The sequence below is a fragment of the Lagopus leucura genome, unplaced genomic scaffold (genome assembly GCF_019238085.1).
Source record: "Lagopus leucura isolate 7727_CA_CO unplaced genomic scaffold, USGS_WTPT01 Super-Scaffold_100045, whole genome shotgun sequence".
Taxonomy (NCBI): domain Eukaryota; kingdom Metazoa; phylum Chordata; class Aves; order Galliformes; family Phasianidae; genus Lagopus; species Lagopus leucura.
The window spans coordinates 2,096,808-2,112,920 of NW_024962292.1; the positions used below are offsets into that span (position 1 = coordinate 2,096,808).

The window sequence follows — 16,113 nt, forward strand, 5'->3', positions numbered from 1 at the left end:
TTGCTCTGAGAGCATGAGGAGATGCAGAAACGCCTTGTTTCCCTGATGCCATCCTCCAGCTGGGATGCGATGCAGCTCCAAGCTGTGTGCCTGGCTCAATAAGGAGCTGTGCAAACTCTTGCTGAGTTGTTCCAGTGTCGGTCAGCATTACCAACAGCAGTTGTACAGTGCTGCAGAGAGGTGCTCGTGGCTCTCCTTTGCAAACAGTGTTTAAAGTCATGGCTTATTTTCTTCTCTGTTTTTTGATGGCTTGGACTCAATGTTTTACTTGCCAGTCTTTTTCTGTGTGTGATAAGAGACCCAAACACAGCACAAACCTCTGCTTGTGCGTTGCAGAAAATAAAGGAGAGAAAGAAAAGGGTCTGAGACACCACAAAACCCAGAAGACCTTTTCCTGGTCCCTGCAAGGTGTCTGTGTCATCCAGAGCATGGAACAGCTCTGGAACGGGCAGCTGGAGGGGGGATCACTTTGCTTTGCAGAAAGCCTGTTGTCTTGGAAGAGGCAGCAGCAGGGCTGGTGGTAATCGGCCACTGAGATGCAATGCCCTTCCCAAATGAGGACTGCCAAGAAGTATCTCCTACACAAATCTTGGTTTGGAATTTCAGCGGAGTGAGAAATCTGAGCCTTGGCCCTATCACTGCATGAATCACTTTGTCACCACTTCTGATTCAAATGCTTCCAAAGCAGGAATGCTGGTATTGCAGTGCCCAGCGCTGTGCTGGCCAGCCCCAAACACAGCCGTGGCAAGAGCTGAGCATCATTCCTGAGCACCTGAATGTCACACATGGAGCGTGCACAAAAACAGAAGTCAGGTCAGTGTGGGAGCCTGGGCTGCCCAGTACACCTCAATAGGCTCTGGCAGAGGAGGCAGACCCAAACTTCTTTCCCTCTGCAGTGAGATTCATTGCCTTCCCTCATGCTGTTGGGCTTTGCCTCCACTTGGGAAAGAAAGAAAGAAAAAAAAACGTTTGTGGCAAATGGAGTTGCAATTATTTTAAAACGTTGCTTTTTCTGAGATGTAGCAGCAACAAAAATTACACACAGATCAAAGAGAAAGGAGGCTGTGTTCAGGGACAACTCAAAAATAATACAGGGCAGTTGCTGAGCAACTTTCCAGTGCAAAGTCTTGTTTTTTTCTGGTTCCTCCCCCATCTGTACGAGAGGGATGGTGTCTCGTGTTAGTCAAAGGAAAGTCTGTGTGATTGCCTGAGTACAATTAGATCTAAGGTCTTTGCAAACAGCTCCTGTCAATCAACCCCGAGCCATTGATCTTACATCTCAAGCACTTATTGAAAAATAAATCATGCTTTTTTGATCTAATCAACTATTGAGGATCCTTTTCTTCCTTTTAGAGGCTGAGTAAATAAAATTCTTCCATCAGAACTTGCTTAATAATTATGCTGGACACACGGTGGACAGAATCCTGAGTGCAAAGCGCAGCTATGACTCAGAAACCAAAGGCTGATTTCTTTTTCCTCCGGTCCTCTGTTTTGTTGGAGTATCTATTCTTCCAACAGGCGTTCACACAATTTGGTGCACAATGCTAAATGCAGTCCCATAATCAGGGCATTGTTTGTTATCTGCACGTGTGCTGTGGGGATCTGCGTGCTCCAAAACAGTGCCCAAGGATTTCACCTTCCTCTCCTGCTGCAGTTTGTCCCTCTCCCGCTTCTGTGCCACATCCGTCACAGATGCAAAAATGCTTTTGTGCTCTGAGGAGGGACAGTGAGCTTCCATCCATGGAGATCCTCCAGCATCAGAAGTGCAGTAACATTGGCTGCTGGCAGAGCTGTGGAGGCAGCTGCCATGATAAATACAGGGCTGGGATGAGCCAGTGTGAGCAGGGCACTGGTCAGGTGGTTGCCATCCATCTGGGGTCCCTGAGGAGGAGATGTTTAGATTCCTGATAGCCATAAAAATGGGATGCTTCCTTTCGTTTTGTCACGGAAGTGAATAAACTTGACACTCCAAAAAGAGAATTTAGCAGGCCTGCCTTGGGGCTGGTGCAGGTGAGATGGGCAGGGAAGATGATCTGTGTGTTCAGCTGTCTGCCAAAGCACATCTGAGCACAGCACAGTGACCCTGCAGCCCCTGTGTCACACCTGGAAGGACACGGGACACAGAGCCCACAGCTCCATTGCTCTGCCCCAGCCTGCAGACACAGGAAACCCTGTTTTGCAGTGGGATGGGATGGAGAAGCAGCGCTCGGGAAGGGTCCCTGTGAGCACACTCAGAGCAGTGTCACACACCGGATCAGAGACTGCCCAGCACTTCCAGTGGGCCAAACCTGAGGCAGAACTGATGCCTGACCCACACCGGCACTGACACAGCACGGCTTGCCCTGATATTTTCCAGCATTTCTCAAAAATGCCCCTTTAAAAGCAGCAGAGCTGGCACTCTTGGATGCTGGCGCGCTGCCATCCTTTAATTAAGTCTGCTGCTCTGTCTGATGTTGACGGCAGCGCTTCAGGTCGGCGGCAGGCAGGCTGTGGGAAGCACACAGTGATCAGGAGGCTGCAGGGCTCCTGTGGGATGGCTGAGGTGTTCAAGCTAACATGCCAGAGTAATCGTGTCAGTATTACCACACTCATTGATCAGATTAATGGAGAGCACAGACCCAGTCAGGGCACGGCTGCAGGGAAGAGGTTGGCTGGGAGCAGAGAGCAATCGTTTGAAACCCAAATCCCCACCTGATGGCACAAGCCATGGAGAAACTGCTGCCATGAGGCTCTCTGACATCCCTGGCACCAAAGTGCAAGATGAATCATTTCTAGTACAGGTTTCCAGCAGCCACTGGCAGTACCTGTGGTCAGCTGCATCCTGCAGATAGCCTAAAACTTGAATTGGGTACTTTGGAAAATCAGTCTGTCATTGCAAAGTGCTTTGGAATCTTGACCAGGAAGTGAGACTGCCTCCATCAAGTGATGAGCAGAAAGAAGAGAACACCTGCTTGGGGCTGCCCTTCTGCCAGTGCAGTGGTGGGCAGCAGTGATTTGGATTCTGCCTCTCGATTTTCATCAGCTGTACCCTGCTGCCCCAGAGAAGCTAATCTCTGCCTCACCCCCACAGGGCAGCCTGATTTGGTCTTCTCTGCTTGCAGATAGTGCCATATACAGAACAGCATTGCAATTAAACATTTTCTCTGCTCTATGCTAATGAGAAACAGAAAGAGCTAACAGAATACACAATGGTAGATAATTACAGCCGAGCAATTACTGACACAATCCTCCCTCCTTGTCTTCATGTTCCTTTTTCCACTGTTCAGCGCTTGCCATGAGCCTGACATGGTGAGCAGAGCTGTGACCATGGTGAGCAGGGCCATGGAGAGGCCATTGGAAGCACGACCCTAAAGGAGCACATAAACACATTTGTATACATGCAAGCTCAGACAGAATCACTTCAAAACAATGCCATCGTATTCTCATATGCAGAGTGTCACATGAAATGTTACCCACAGCGCCCCCCTCTCACTCCCAACCCACTTGCATACAAGCAGGGTCTGCAAAGCCCCTCTCTGGGCACTGCAAACAGCACTGGCTGTGTGTGATGCATTGTTAACTAGTGGAATTATGAACTCAATTTCAGAAAAATCTGCCTAGAACCGACCCCACGGCCTCTGCACACCATTATTAACAAAACGATGGTGATTGGAGTTGGACAGTTCATCTCTTACCTGAGCAAACACCATTTATTTATCACTGGGCTCTGCATCACCTCCCTTTTTCCATCTCACACCATGCTGTTAGACCATGCAGAAATACAGCACAAAACAAAGAAAAGGAGAATACAGCATGTGATATTATGGGTGATACTTCCCTGCAAACTGCTGAACTCACAGAGCTGGTGTTCCTCCCTGAGCTGCAGGTCTGCAGCACTTGGAAAGTATGTTGTTCTTCTCTGTTTACCAAGCAAAGTGCCAAGGAATCCTTCACTTGCTGAGCAGTAAGACAGCCTGCATTAGCTAACAGTACCTGCTCAAATGGTACATCACGGACTTTGGTCTGTTTGACAGTAATTTTCAAGCTCTCCAGTGTCTCTTGTGTCCTGTGAAAGAAAGGACAGGAAAGCAAGAGAGCCAAGTAGGGAATTATCTCTCACGTCTCGCTTCCTGCTGGTAGGCAATGTTCCACAGCCTCAGCTCACTGAGACGTGCGGAAGTGACAGAGCTAACAGGCTGTCTGTGGCTTGGGATAATCAAGTATGGGGTTCTCAGGCAGTCATAAAGGAGAGCTGACTTCAACTATCCCTAAATTCTGTCTTGTATAGCATGCAGGAAAGTAACTGACTGATTGCCATCCGCTGTAGGCACAGGTATCAGCTCAGTGACCTGTGCTTTACTGGCCAGGCTGACAGAGAATGATGAGGACAGAAGTGCTCCTGATGGAAAACCTGGCTCCCACACAGTGCAGCTTCTTACCTCTCGTGTGATTCACTTCCTTAGTTTACACTGGAGGTACCTCCAACTTTATTTCTCATCCTTGACTTCTCCCAGTTCACGGCATCCTACTTGCAGAGCAGCTTCACCCTGCCTGGGGGGGGTCAGCACTGCAGACCTGATTTCTTATTGAGGACAGGACAATGTTCAGTCTCTCAGTTTTGCTTTTTTCCCCACGTTCCAGCATGTTCTGAACTCAGTGACATCTCAGTGACTATTGTGTTCAGCAGCAGCTTTGTCACACTGGAGTTCTCTGAGATAGCTGAGCTGAATGGTTTCACAAGAAGAGGAGCATCATAACTGCAAAGGAAAATGAGGATCCTGTTACGGACTGCAGCAGCAAACTCCCTGTTGTTGCAGAGGAACGGATGTAGCAAACAGGCCAGGAACCTTGGCATGCACCAGGCTGGCTGGTAGAGCAGCTCTTGTTGCTGAAATGCCATTCATTGCAAGCTAACCCCGTAAATGGAACTGCTTCAGGTTACAGCTCCTCTCAGGACCCAGGGGAGCCCTAGTTTCTTTGCCCTCTACTATTTCTCTGTACCAGTCTGACTCCAAATTACCAGCTTGTCTGGAAGCCAAAGCAGCCCAGGAATGCGTATTTTTTCCTGTAAGAGGGAGGACAGGTAAAAACATCCTGGGCATTGTTGTTACTTCTCCTACAGAGAGCTGATGCTTCCTAAACGCTTTGCTTTCCTCCCATCACTGAAACCCTTTTAATCCCCCCTCACCATGTGTTTATACTCCGATGCCTGACATATTTCCTATTAGTCTCTGCTGATTTGTAGCAGACATCAAAAGGAAGCCTGAAAAAATGAGGAATCAGAGACCAGTGAAGCATAGTTCAGAGTCTGGGAGGAAACAGGGAGGCAGATGAGGAGCTTCTGGCCATCTTCTGGCCTGTTCAAGACAGAAAGGGAGGGCAGAGGAGCCAAGGATGACCATGACTCACGAGGGTGGGTCAAGGAATCCAGCAGAGCTGATGAGGGCTGAAAGGACAGATGGCTGTATTCTCCTCTAGCCTGAAGGGCATCTTCCTTTGAAAGAAAAGTGCTTTGATAACTGACTACAGTGCTGCTGGACTACACAGTGCAATGCCTTTCACAGATTGCCCTTGAAAAGATGCTTAAAGTTCTTGCAGACCTGCTAGGAACAATATCAGCAGCATCGCCAGTGACTTCTGCCTGCTCCTCATCCTCAAGAGATGGGTGTGTGGGCTGAGCCCTTCTGATGAAGCTGTCAGTCACCACCCAGGACCTTATGTTGACATTTCAGACAGTGGGCTGAAGGCAGCCTCAGTCCAGCCAAGCCAATTCTGTCTGCATCTTCACTTGCACCTTGCTGGCATCTCCTTCTGGTCCTCCTGGGCAGCAGAGTGGAGGTTTTGATGCGATAGAATCACAGAATGGCTCAGACCTTAAAGTTCATACAGTTCCAGACCCCTGCGATGGGCTGCCTGCACCCCCAGCTCACACTGCCCAGGGCCCCATCCCAAAAGGCCTGGAACACCTCATCCTGTTCTCTCCTCATAAGAGATCCACACACTTCAGATAAAGTCTTCATCCACCATGGAGGTCTCTGGTGACAAGCCAGCTTTGTGTTTCTGCTTGGAAAGCAGAAGAAAGGGAGCTACCCTTTCCTTGCTGTTGCACCCAATGAACCAATATGGTTATATCTTCATAAGAGAGAATTGGGCCTACATTGAGTGGCAGTAACGAATTAAACCGAATTAAACTTTGATACATATGAGAGATATGTTAGTTACTATATAAAGTATTATAATTAATTGGTCCAGGAAATCTCTTAAATATTACATAAGGTCACCAATGAGTTTCCTGCCTGTGGGCCCCTGCAGACCAGCAGGGAGCTGACATTTGCAGATCTTCTCCCTCAAGAACCTCATGGCAGCTCTGAAGAAAACCATGGGCGCCATAAGTGGGCTTAAACTCTGCTCCTCTAATTGCTTAGAGCCATTAAGTTTTACAAAATTTGATTAAGCATTAAGCAGCTCACTGCTCTGCAGCTTGCACCAAAGCCCAGAGAAGCCCAGATCGTTTCTCTACAGCTGCTCCATTTTTATGCCCACCTGAGAACAACATCAGCATCAACTAGGAACTGTTGGAACGTCCTGCTCAGCTCCACACCTGCACTACTTACTGCCATCAGAAGTGTTTGGAGTGAAGTCCAGCCCAGCTTTTTTAAAGCCATCTCCTAACAGAGCACCAAATTTAATTGATATTTTTTTAACAGAACTGTAATGTTTGCTCTTCCACATGGCAAAACACTTCCACCACTGATTACAGCTGCTTATGGATATCATGTCTCATTAATCAGACCCTGCTGTCTCTCTCTGAAAACATCTATGGGCTTTAACAGCTGCTGCCAATTGAGTCCAAGCTGACAGATGCAGGATGACTTTAGGTTTTATTCCCCTTGTGCTCTGAAATTTTCATTTCAAAACGCAATATTGAATTGGCCTTGACAAGAACCAGGTGCTAATTCTGATCAGTTACTGCATTACTCATTGTGCTGTACCTGTTTCCCTCCCCCACAGCAGCAAAACTCAGCATTTTGACGCTCACAGCAGTGCTGTTGGTTCCATAGAACTAGAAATGGGGCTCATATCCAACTCAAAGCTTGCTCTGTTCAGTCTCTTGCAGTGTGACACTGCCACCAGTAGAAATCATTTTGCCACCTGCCTTAGCAGCCCAGCTGCTCATTTCATGATGTTTCATCCAGGTTCAGCTTGCCATGCTGTTTTTCAGTCCTAACAGCTCCCCAGGTTTGACAGACAAGTTGTTGCTGGTCTCTACTGTGGGAAATGGCATTTTCTGTATCTCATCTTCTGACGCTACCTATACGAAACTCCTGTTAGAGTCTGGCTTCCCTGTTTGTGCATCAGCTGGGCTCTGGCAAAGCAGGAGCTCAAAGTCTCCTCTGGAAATTTCATCCTCAGCCACTCTGGGCTCTCTTCTCTGCACTGTGCCGTCCTTATCCTCACCAGGCACTGCTACCTCGTGAGGGGATCTCAGAAAAGGAAATTTTCCAAACTGAATAAACATTTCCTACGATGAAAGACAGAAGAAAAAGAAGTAAAACAAAGGGATGGGCTTCATAGCACAGATACTTGTGTGAATGCCAGAGCACTTTCAACCCTCATCAGTAAAGGCATGAATACAAAGCGGTTATTAAATCATCTCTTTCTTTAAAGTTTGTTCCACAGACAAGCTGGCTCCACGGGGCAGAAATAAGCAGGGGAAGAAAAGGCAATCATGCAGAGCAGTAACAGCATCTGGCAGAGGTTTGGGGCTTGCTGTGCCCCAGCCTGCACTTCTCCCTTCTCTGGGGAAGAGCAGAGCCCTCACTGTGAAACTCTCACTTGTGAGAGCACAAAGACAGGCATGCATCAAAGTGAAGGTGTCATGACAGCTCTCATTTCCCCTTCAAGCATTCCTGGTATTGTCTCTTCTGATGTCCTTATCTCTCCCGTTTCTGGACACAGCTGTCCTTTTACTTTGTAATTGCAATGATACTTATCTGAACCTGCACTGAAGTGCAATTCTTCTATGGGAGGCTGACCAGCATCCCGGGGACACCTATCCATATGGATTACGAATAACTCCTTCATCATTAGCACCCTATAAACTGGCTTTTGTTGGGTCTGTTCCAGGAGAAATGGGAGCTTCCATCTCTCCCCTTCACGAAGCATCCAGCAGGAGCAGCACACAGACTGCACAGGCCTGTGCTCCTGCACAGCTGAGCTCATAAGATGGTGGGGTATTTTGCCCCACAACAGAGGCACTTGTACTGATGTAAAAGCACAGTGTGACTCTGGAGCTGCAGCCAAGAAGGTCAGAGCAAGCACTGGAAGATAGCTGTGCCTGAAATAGAGAAGCAGTGAATTTGTGAACCTTTCCAGCACCAGCTGCTGCACGGAGGTGGTGGTTATTTGTATGTAGAATGGGGCTGTCACCACCTCTACTGGTTTTGACTGGGAAACGTGTGGAAGATTTCAGGTCATGTATACTCCATGGCAAATCGAGAGACAGCGCATTTTTGTTTTAGTGATTTGGTCCTGATTATCACCTTGTCATTTGTAAAAGGTCCCTAAAGGTGGGAGATGTTATCAATTACATGATTAAGCAGCCAGCTGCAAAGGAATATCCTCCCAGCTCCAGGTTTATTACACTGGGAAGTTATCTATGGGCCAAGGTGGTTAACAAACACTTCAGTATACACCTCAGAGCTACAAAGGCACTTCAGAGAATCAAACCTAAGTGGTAAAAGGTAACAATGCCAAAGTAAGCCAACAGAGTTGATTTCACAGACATATTGACAGGCATCCCAGAGAAGGGAACAATCCAATCCTCACATCTGGATTTCGTGGTTCATTAGATGCGGAGCATCCAAGAAGATCTAAGACAAGAACAAGCATCTAACAAAATAGCACCGTCTCTACAACTCTTCTAAAGCAACTGAGAACAGATTTTCTAGCACGGATGATCTTGGAGGTCATTTCCAACCTTGTAAGTTCTCTGATTCTGAGTCTAACTGTGCGTTCAACAAAACCACAATCGTTTTATATGAAAGGGATTACAGGAATTTAATAAAACTAGAGGAGTAGAAACAAGAATTATGCCTGGCCTGCAGAGGAGGGCGCTCCACTGAGAAGAACAGATCCCAGCTCTGTGTCTTTAGCACTCAGCACAGCCCCACATGGAAGCTCCAGTTGTTTGCACACAAGCTCTTGGGAAGGCAGAACTTCTCCGTACCTCTCTGTGTGGCTCATAAATCTCTGTGCAATTCTGCAAGTCACGAGAGACAAGGTAAATGAGATGCTGAACGGGGGAAATAGAACTGAACAAAAGCAACTCCAAATTGGTCCCTGTAGGACGGCCAAACTAAAATAATAAGCAAGAGAAAGAGAAGCCAATGTCACTAAGCCAGATGCATACAAAGCACATCCACAACAGTCCCTGAGTACTTCCCACTGTAAGCAGCAGTGAGCAGAGCAAACTGGGCCAGCCAGGCTCAGCCAAAGATCCTGGGGCACCACTCTGAGATGTGGCAGCGCTCAACTCTGCAGTGCCAAAGTCCAGATAGACCCCACTCTAGAATTACACCCGAAGATTTCTGAACACCAGAAAGCTGCAGAAGTTATTTGTCTCTTAGTCTGAAGGTTTCATGTTGCAGAGAAACTGCCTACAACAGCCATCTTTACAAGATTATTCACTTCTTATTCACTCAGTGCTTGAGTCTGGAAGAATGCTCAAGTGAGGCATTGCTTTCAGTATAAAGTTGCTACAAGATAGACACATATTGCCCTTGCTTGTTTTAAAAGGCATAGAACACCTGTGGAACTCATGTCCAGGCTCAACGCTTTTTAAAAATGAAATGGGGAAGGAAGGAAGCAGAAGAGATGAGAGCCCCCAGGACTGGAACCACTTACCAACAGCAGCAGCAGGGCTGCCCCCACACTCCTCACTTCTGCCCTTACCTGAAAGCTTCCAGCACAGCTGCACCACAAGCTCACAAAGCATTATTTGAGCACACTGGCTGCTCTCTGAGGCTCCTCAGTTGCCTCATCACACTCAGCTGAGACATCCCAGAAGCCTTTAGGAATCGGGTTGAATAGGGAGCTCTGGACTGGGATCTCTACACTGACTATCCGCTTTTGTATCTGCCTGAGGACTAAGTGGTGCAGAGCTCTGAGGCCAAGAAGAGAACCCTGGCAGGTGACAACAGACTAACTGATAGCCCCAGTGAACACATATAAGCACTTATGAGCACATGACATCTACATCTGTACTGCATAAGCCAGGTCAAAACATTAGCCATCGTACCGTCTGACCACATATCCACGTGTAATCTGCTAATCAGCCCTTCTAGGCTGGGTGATTTCCTTTGTTTCATTAACAACGTGATTCCAGAAATACATTAGATAGATAGATGTCCTCCTGAAGCAAAAAAGAAACATTCAGAGCAGGAAAACTCTATTCTGCTCAGCTCTGCTGTCCCTTATTGGCTCAAGGTGCCAGGCAAATCACTCTGGTTAAACACTGATTGAGAGCTGTGCACGTAACATGTTGAAATCCCTTTGTAAATGATCTTCAGTCCAAAGAGTGATTTCTGCTTTCTGTTCTGATGGAGCAAACTGAATAATGACTGACAGCTAACGAGCAGCTCGCAGTGATAGTGCCGCCGTATGCACGCAGTCATTCGGAATTCATAGACGTCTTAATGAATACTAAGGACTGGCTGAATAGCTTAAGATTACAAACCACACGAGATCGCAAACAGCCGCGGGATGAAAGCGTTGGCTGTTAGAAATCGCCCCACCAACAACTCGACGCACAGCCCCGCTCTCTGTCCCCGGCAGCGCTGCCGTGTGCGGCTCCGCGGGCGCACAGTGACCTCCTCTGTTGGGACGCGGCGGCGGTGCGGACAGAGCCGCGGTTCCGTGCGGGCGCAGCGATTCCTGCCAGCCCGGACCGAAAGCGGAGAGATGGAACGAGGCGCCACCGAATGCCATCCCTGCACGGAAATGCTGCCTGCCGCTGCTGCTGGCTGCCGCGATGCTGGAGCTTCTTCAGCCTCTGCTCGAGCCTCTGATAGCTCCTGGTGTGAAGACGGCTTCTGAAGTAATGAGGAAGAGGCACAGCTCCCCGGGTTTCGGCTTCATGCGTGTTTCTGGGCTTGCAAAATTTCATTGCTTTCTTTTTTGTTCGCTGTTCTTCAAAGACGGACAGAACGTATCAGACTTCTCCAGATTAAAAAAAAAAGGCTCTGGGGCAGATTCTGCAGCCCTGGTTTCCGGTGCTGCCCTGCACACCCCACACCTTCCTCCCTCACTCCCAGGTGAGCTGATGGGACCCGGAAGGCATTTTCACTGCTGCATGCAGAGCATGCACTGCATACCGTGGTGGGTTTTACCGTGGCCGGAGCTTCGTCCTGGAGTACTGCCGGCAGAAAAGTACGTTCAGGCAAAAGTTATTCCCTTCACTATGAAAAGCCAAGTAAGAGGAGGGAGGAGGAGGCATGAATCGACTCCCTGCAGCTAGAAGTGGAGGGCAGTGAGTCGCCGGTTTGCAGGTCGTGGGTTGGACAGGGTGAGATCTGCATCAGGGCAGCTCCTGGGCAGCTGTGCATTTCCCCTGCTGCCCGTGAGGGGCGTGGGCATCGCTGCCTTCCTCCACCAGCCCGGGGGCTCTCGGGGCTGACTTCTAGTTGGGCGTTTACCTCCACGTCTTGACACTGGGGCAGAGACCGTCAGCACTTCCCACGGCCTCTGTCTCTGGGGGGATGCTTTGGGGGAGATGCAGAGACGTTCCTAGCGAGACACGTGGGGATACTCCGGAGGAATCGAGGGACTGAGAGGAAAAGGGAACGAGTGGATGGCAGCATTCTGTGCGAGCGGTGCGGGACGCACCGAGGCTCGGAGCGGCGGCGGCGGGGAGCGTGGGGCTGCAGAGCAGCGGGGCGGGAGGCGGGGCCGGACCGGGAGGGGAGGGGAGGGGAGGGGAGGGGAGGGGAGGGGAGGACCGGCAGCCCCGCGGCTGCGGAGAGGCGCGGGCCATGGAGAGCGGCGGGGCGCTGAATGGCTCTGCCGCCGCCTCCGGGCGCTTCGCAGCCGTCGGCACCGCGGCGCTGGGCGCCCTCATGGCTTTGCTGATCGCCGTCACCGTGGCCGGCAACGCGCTGGTGATGCTGGCTTTCGTGGCGGACTCCAGCTTGCGCACCCAGAACAACTTCTTCCTCCTCAACCTGGCCATCTCGGATTTCCTAGTAGGTAAAGTGCCGCCCGTCGCGGAGCAACGCGCCCGAAACTTCGTGGCGAGGGCAGCGTCGTGCCGCTCTCCCGGCCGCAGCCCCGGGGTTCCGTCCCGCAGCGCGCCGCCGCTCCCCGTCCCCACAGCCCCGCAGCGCCCACCCGCATCCCGCGCCCGGCGCAGCAGAGCCCTGCGGAGCGCAAGGGCGGCGGCGCTGCTGCAGGTCACGGCCTCGCGTGTCCGAACAAACGGAGCCCTCTGGTTGCAGGTGCCTTCTGCATTCCTTTGTACGTGCCCTACGTGCTGACAGGGAGATGGATCTTCGGGAGAAGCCTCTGCAAACTCTGGCTGGTAGTTGATTACCTGCTCTGCACCTCTTCGGTCTTCAACATCGTGCTGATTAGCTATGACAGATTTCTCTCGGTGACAAGAGCGGTGAGTCCTGGCACGGCAGCTGAGAGGGGAATAACTCCTTCTGCTTTGTTCTTTGTTAATTAAAAGCTTTCTGAATCGTCCACAAAATTGTTAATCGTTCAGCCCGGTGATTGGAAAGAAATAATTACCCACAAATACCTAATTCAGTTGTGGCTTCCGATGAGTGTTTCTGGCGTACTTAACCAGACCCCACTGTGCAGATGTTCCTATGCAGATGACAGGAAGGCAGACCCGCAATGAATTGCAGAGATCTGTCATCTCCGGGGCAGACAAGCAGATTGCAGACCCAAAGCTAGGGAGATTTCAGTGCCAGCTTCAGCAGGGCACAGTGCTCAGGTCTGTGGGCACTGTGAGGTGTGGTGAAAACAGCCTTGCCCAGGCTGATCAGAGCCACAGCTGCCTGATTTCTCCTTGACTCCAACTACAAACATGGGTCAGCTGCACAGCACCTGGGTTCAGAACAAGGCAGCGCTGAATGCCTGGTGTGTGATGCATGCCTGTCCCTAGGAGGTGCAGCATAGCCAGGGGCAGCTCAGGCATGTGGCTGGGAGCAGCAAACTGCTGGGCTTGAACCAAGGCTGTTCATTTCCACTGAGCAGAACTCACGTCTCTTTCTGGTGAGGTACAAGATGAGGGTTCTGTCTTCTTGGCAGGTGTGTGATATATCCAGCAATTGCTCGTGCTGCCTGCGACATGTGAATTTGTTACTGCTGTGATATTGCCTCGCAGCTTTACCAGAAATGCCAGCAGTGTGTTTGTGAAGTGCCTCAACCAGCTGGTGTGTGTGGCCGTGCTTACGGGAAGGTTTCCTCATTGCAGGTCTCCTACAGAGCCCAGCAAGGCAACACCAGGCGAGCAGTGCTGAAGATGGTGATGGTGTGGGTATTAGCATTCCTGCTTTATGGACCTGCCATTATCAGCTGGGAGTACATCTCGGGGGAGAGTATCATACCCACTGGGGAATGCTATGCTGAGTTTTTCTACAACTGGTACTTTCTCATGACAGCCTCCACGCTGGAGTTTTTCACCCCTTTTATCAGCGTAACGTTTTTCAACCTGAGCATTTACCTGAACATACAAAAGCGTACCAAATTACGCCTGGATGTTTTCCACGAAGTGCACAACCAGCCTTTTGCTGAAGAGATGGAAATGAGTCCAGAAACAAAGTTTGCTTCGAAATGCTGCAAGTGGGAGCAGAAGGAGCCAGCTGAAACCCTCGGCCTCTCTAAGAGTGAAGCACAAGCAGCAGCTTCCACCGGTGCAAAAGACCTGCTGACAGCCAGCTCGGGGAGATCCCAGTGCTGCAATAAAAAGGGCTGTAAGAATTCAGCATCCGCGCTGTCCTTAGAGAAAAGGATGAAGATAGTCTCCCAGGGCATGACCCAACGCTTCAGGCTCTCCAGAGACAAGAAAGTAGCCAAATCGCTGGCAATCATTGTGGGTGTTTTTGGCATTTGCTGGGCGCCATACACCCTCCTTATGATTATCCGTGCTGGCTGCCACGGCCACTGCATCTCTGACTACTGGTACGAGACTTCCTTTTGGCTGCTGTGGATCAACTCAGCTGTCAACCCTGCCCTATATCCTCTCTGTCACTACAGCTTCAGAAGAGCTTTTATTAAACTCCTCTGTCCAAAGAAGCTGAAGATTCAACCTCAAGATCCCCTGCAGAACTGCTGGAAATGAAGCAATCCTTGGGTGTGGGAAAGCCTTTGTAACAGGCGTAGCATTGCTTCTCCAGAAGCTGGGATCACTGCTCTGCAGCACACGAGGAAGGCAGCTGGGAGACCACTGTTCACTTATGCCAGTTCATCACCGACAAACCCAAGCAGAACAGAGGAGGGAGGAGGTTGGGTTTTTTCCATTTTAACGTTACCCATAGGCAGTGATGTGTCCTCCACCTGCACAGCAGAGCTTTGCTGCCACCTAGTCAGCCTGAGCAGCACCAACGTTTTGTTGAAATAAGAAACCCAGAAAATGAATGCCTGCCCCAAACCCACCGGACTAAACTCACGTTTAAACCATTAAACTAAAGGTTACGTGATTGCAAACCTGATTTTTACTGAGAATGGGTTTTGTTTTGTTCTCTTTGCACTTAAGTTATTACGAGATGATACAGCAAGAATGAACCACAGAAAGAAGGAATGCCTCATTTATCATTACTTCTACAGCATCTACAGCCATAATGTAGATCCTCACTGCATATGGTGCAAGGTATGTCCTTCCCACTCTCCAAGAAGGGGCACATCTCTGCCCCAAGCAGTCTACAGCCAGACTGAGCTTACAGCCAGGCTTCCTTTTAAAGCAGGAGACCTTGGTCAAGCTGATCTAAGCAACACAATTATCATTTTTTAATTGTCTTTTTTAAGCAATCAGCCAGCTTTTTCCACAGACAGAACATCAGATTCAAGAGACCAGGGCTCTAACCTAGCATGAGATATTGGGCATTTTATTTCTGCTTCCCATCTCATTCTTTGTCATACTTGCCCACGTAGACTCAATAAGCTCTTTGGGAACAGGCAGCATGGCCACAAAGAAAAGACCAACTCCCATCTCTGCGGGCACTGCTCACTGCTGTAGTAATACAAATACATCATCAGTTGCCATGGCAAGCACTCGTGTTGAACAGTATTGCAAAGGAAGCTTGAGGTCATAAGTCTGAAGACTACATTTATAAATGGAAACCCAGTTGCTGTGAAGTTGTACCCACAAGCTTGTGATGCTGTGATTGCCAATTACACTTAGCTGTCGTAAACAGTTTCTTGGCTGTTGCTAGGAATAAACAAAAATGCCATCCTACTTTATTCCAGTGATGTTTGTTGAGTAGACCAATATTGTCATCTGAAGTCAGGTTTAAATGATGTCTTGTTCTGTGTATATGATATTGCAGTCTTGTGACAAGTTCCATCAGGCCATAAAATATGAATTCAGATACATGTTTTGAAGTGTACTGAGAAGTGCCAGTATGCACTGCTGAGCCTCGTGTACTTTCCTGTGTCCACTACCTTCTGAGAACGCCAGTAAAGTACTTTTATACAAATAATTCATGGTAAGCAGGACGTCGTTAGAAATGATGAAATCCAACATGTATGAATTATGAAAGCAAAACCTGTATCTATTTGTCTGAGGAGACAATGGAAGCCAATAAAGAAAAGGCTCCTGAAAAAGCTGCATTTCTTTTACTGCTGATTAAATGGGGTCTGGATGTCACACAAAGTTGGTGGTGAGAGCGGGGCACTTAATTCTTTCCGGCTGTAGTTCTTTTCCAGAGCATGCTACGTGCAGCCTGCATCTGAAAAGCTTACCTTAAACCTTTGTGACTCATGAAATCCACTCAACTGCCTAAAAAAAGACAAAATCATAATCACAGAATCATAGGGGCTGGAAAGAACCTCTGGAGACCAGCTAGTCCAACCCTGTGCTAAAGCAGGTTCCCTGCAGTGGGTGATGTGAATGAGGGCCCAATTCCCAGC

The 16,113-nt window shown here is 49.2% G+C and overlaps 1 protein-coding gene across 1 annotated transcript; it reads left to right on the forward strand.

The window, feature by feature from the left end:
* Positions 1–11,011: 11,011 nt before the first annotated feature.
* HRH3 (histamine receptor H3) lies at positions 11,012–15,857 on the forward strand. The gene is made up of 4 exons (XM_042884707.1): positions 11,012–11,077; positions 11,838–12,225; positions 12,474–12,640; positions 13,460–15,857. Exons 1-4 carry the CDS (start codon positions 11,012–11,014, stop codon positions 14,324–14,326), a joined length of 1,488 nt encoding a protein of 495 aa, XP_042740641.1. The 3' UTR covers positions 14,327–15,857.
* Positions 15,858–16,113: the final 256 nt, after the last annotated feature.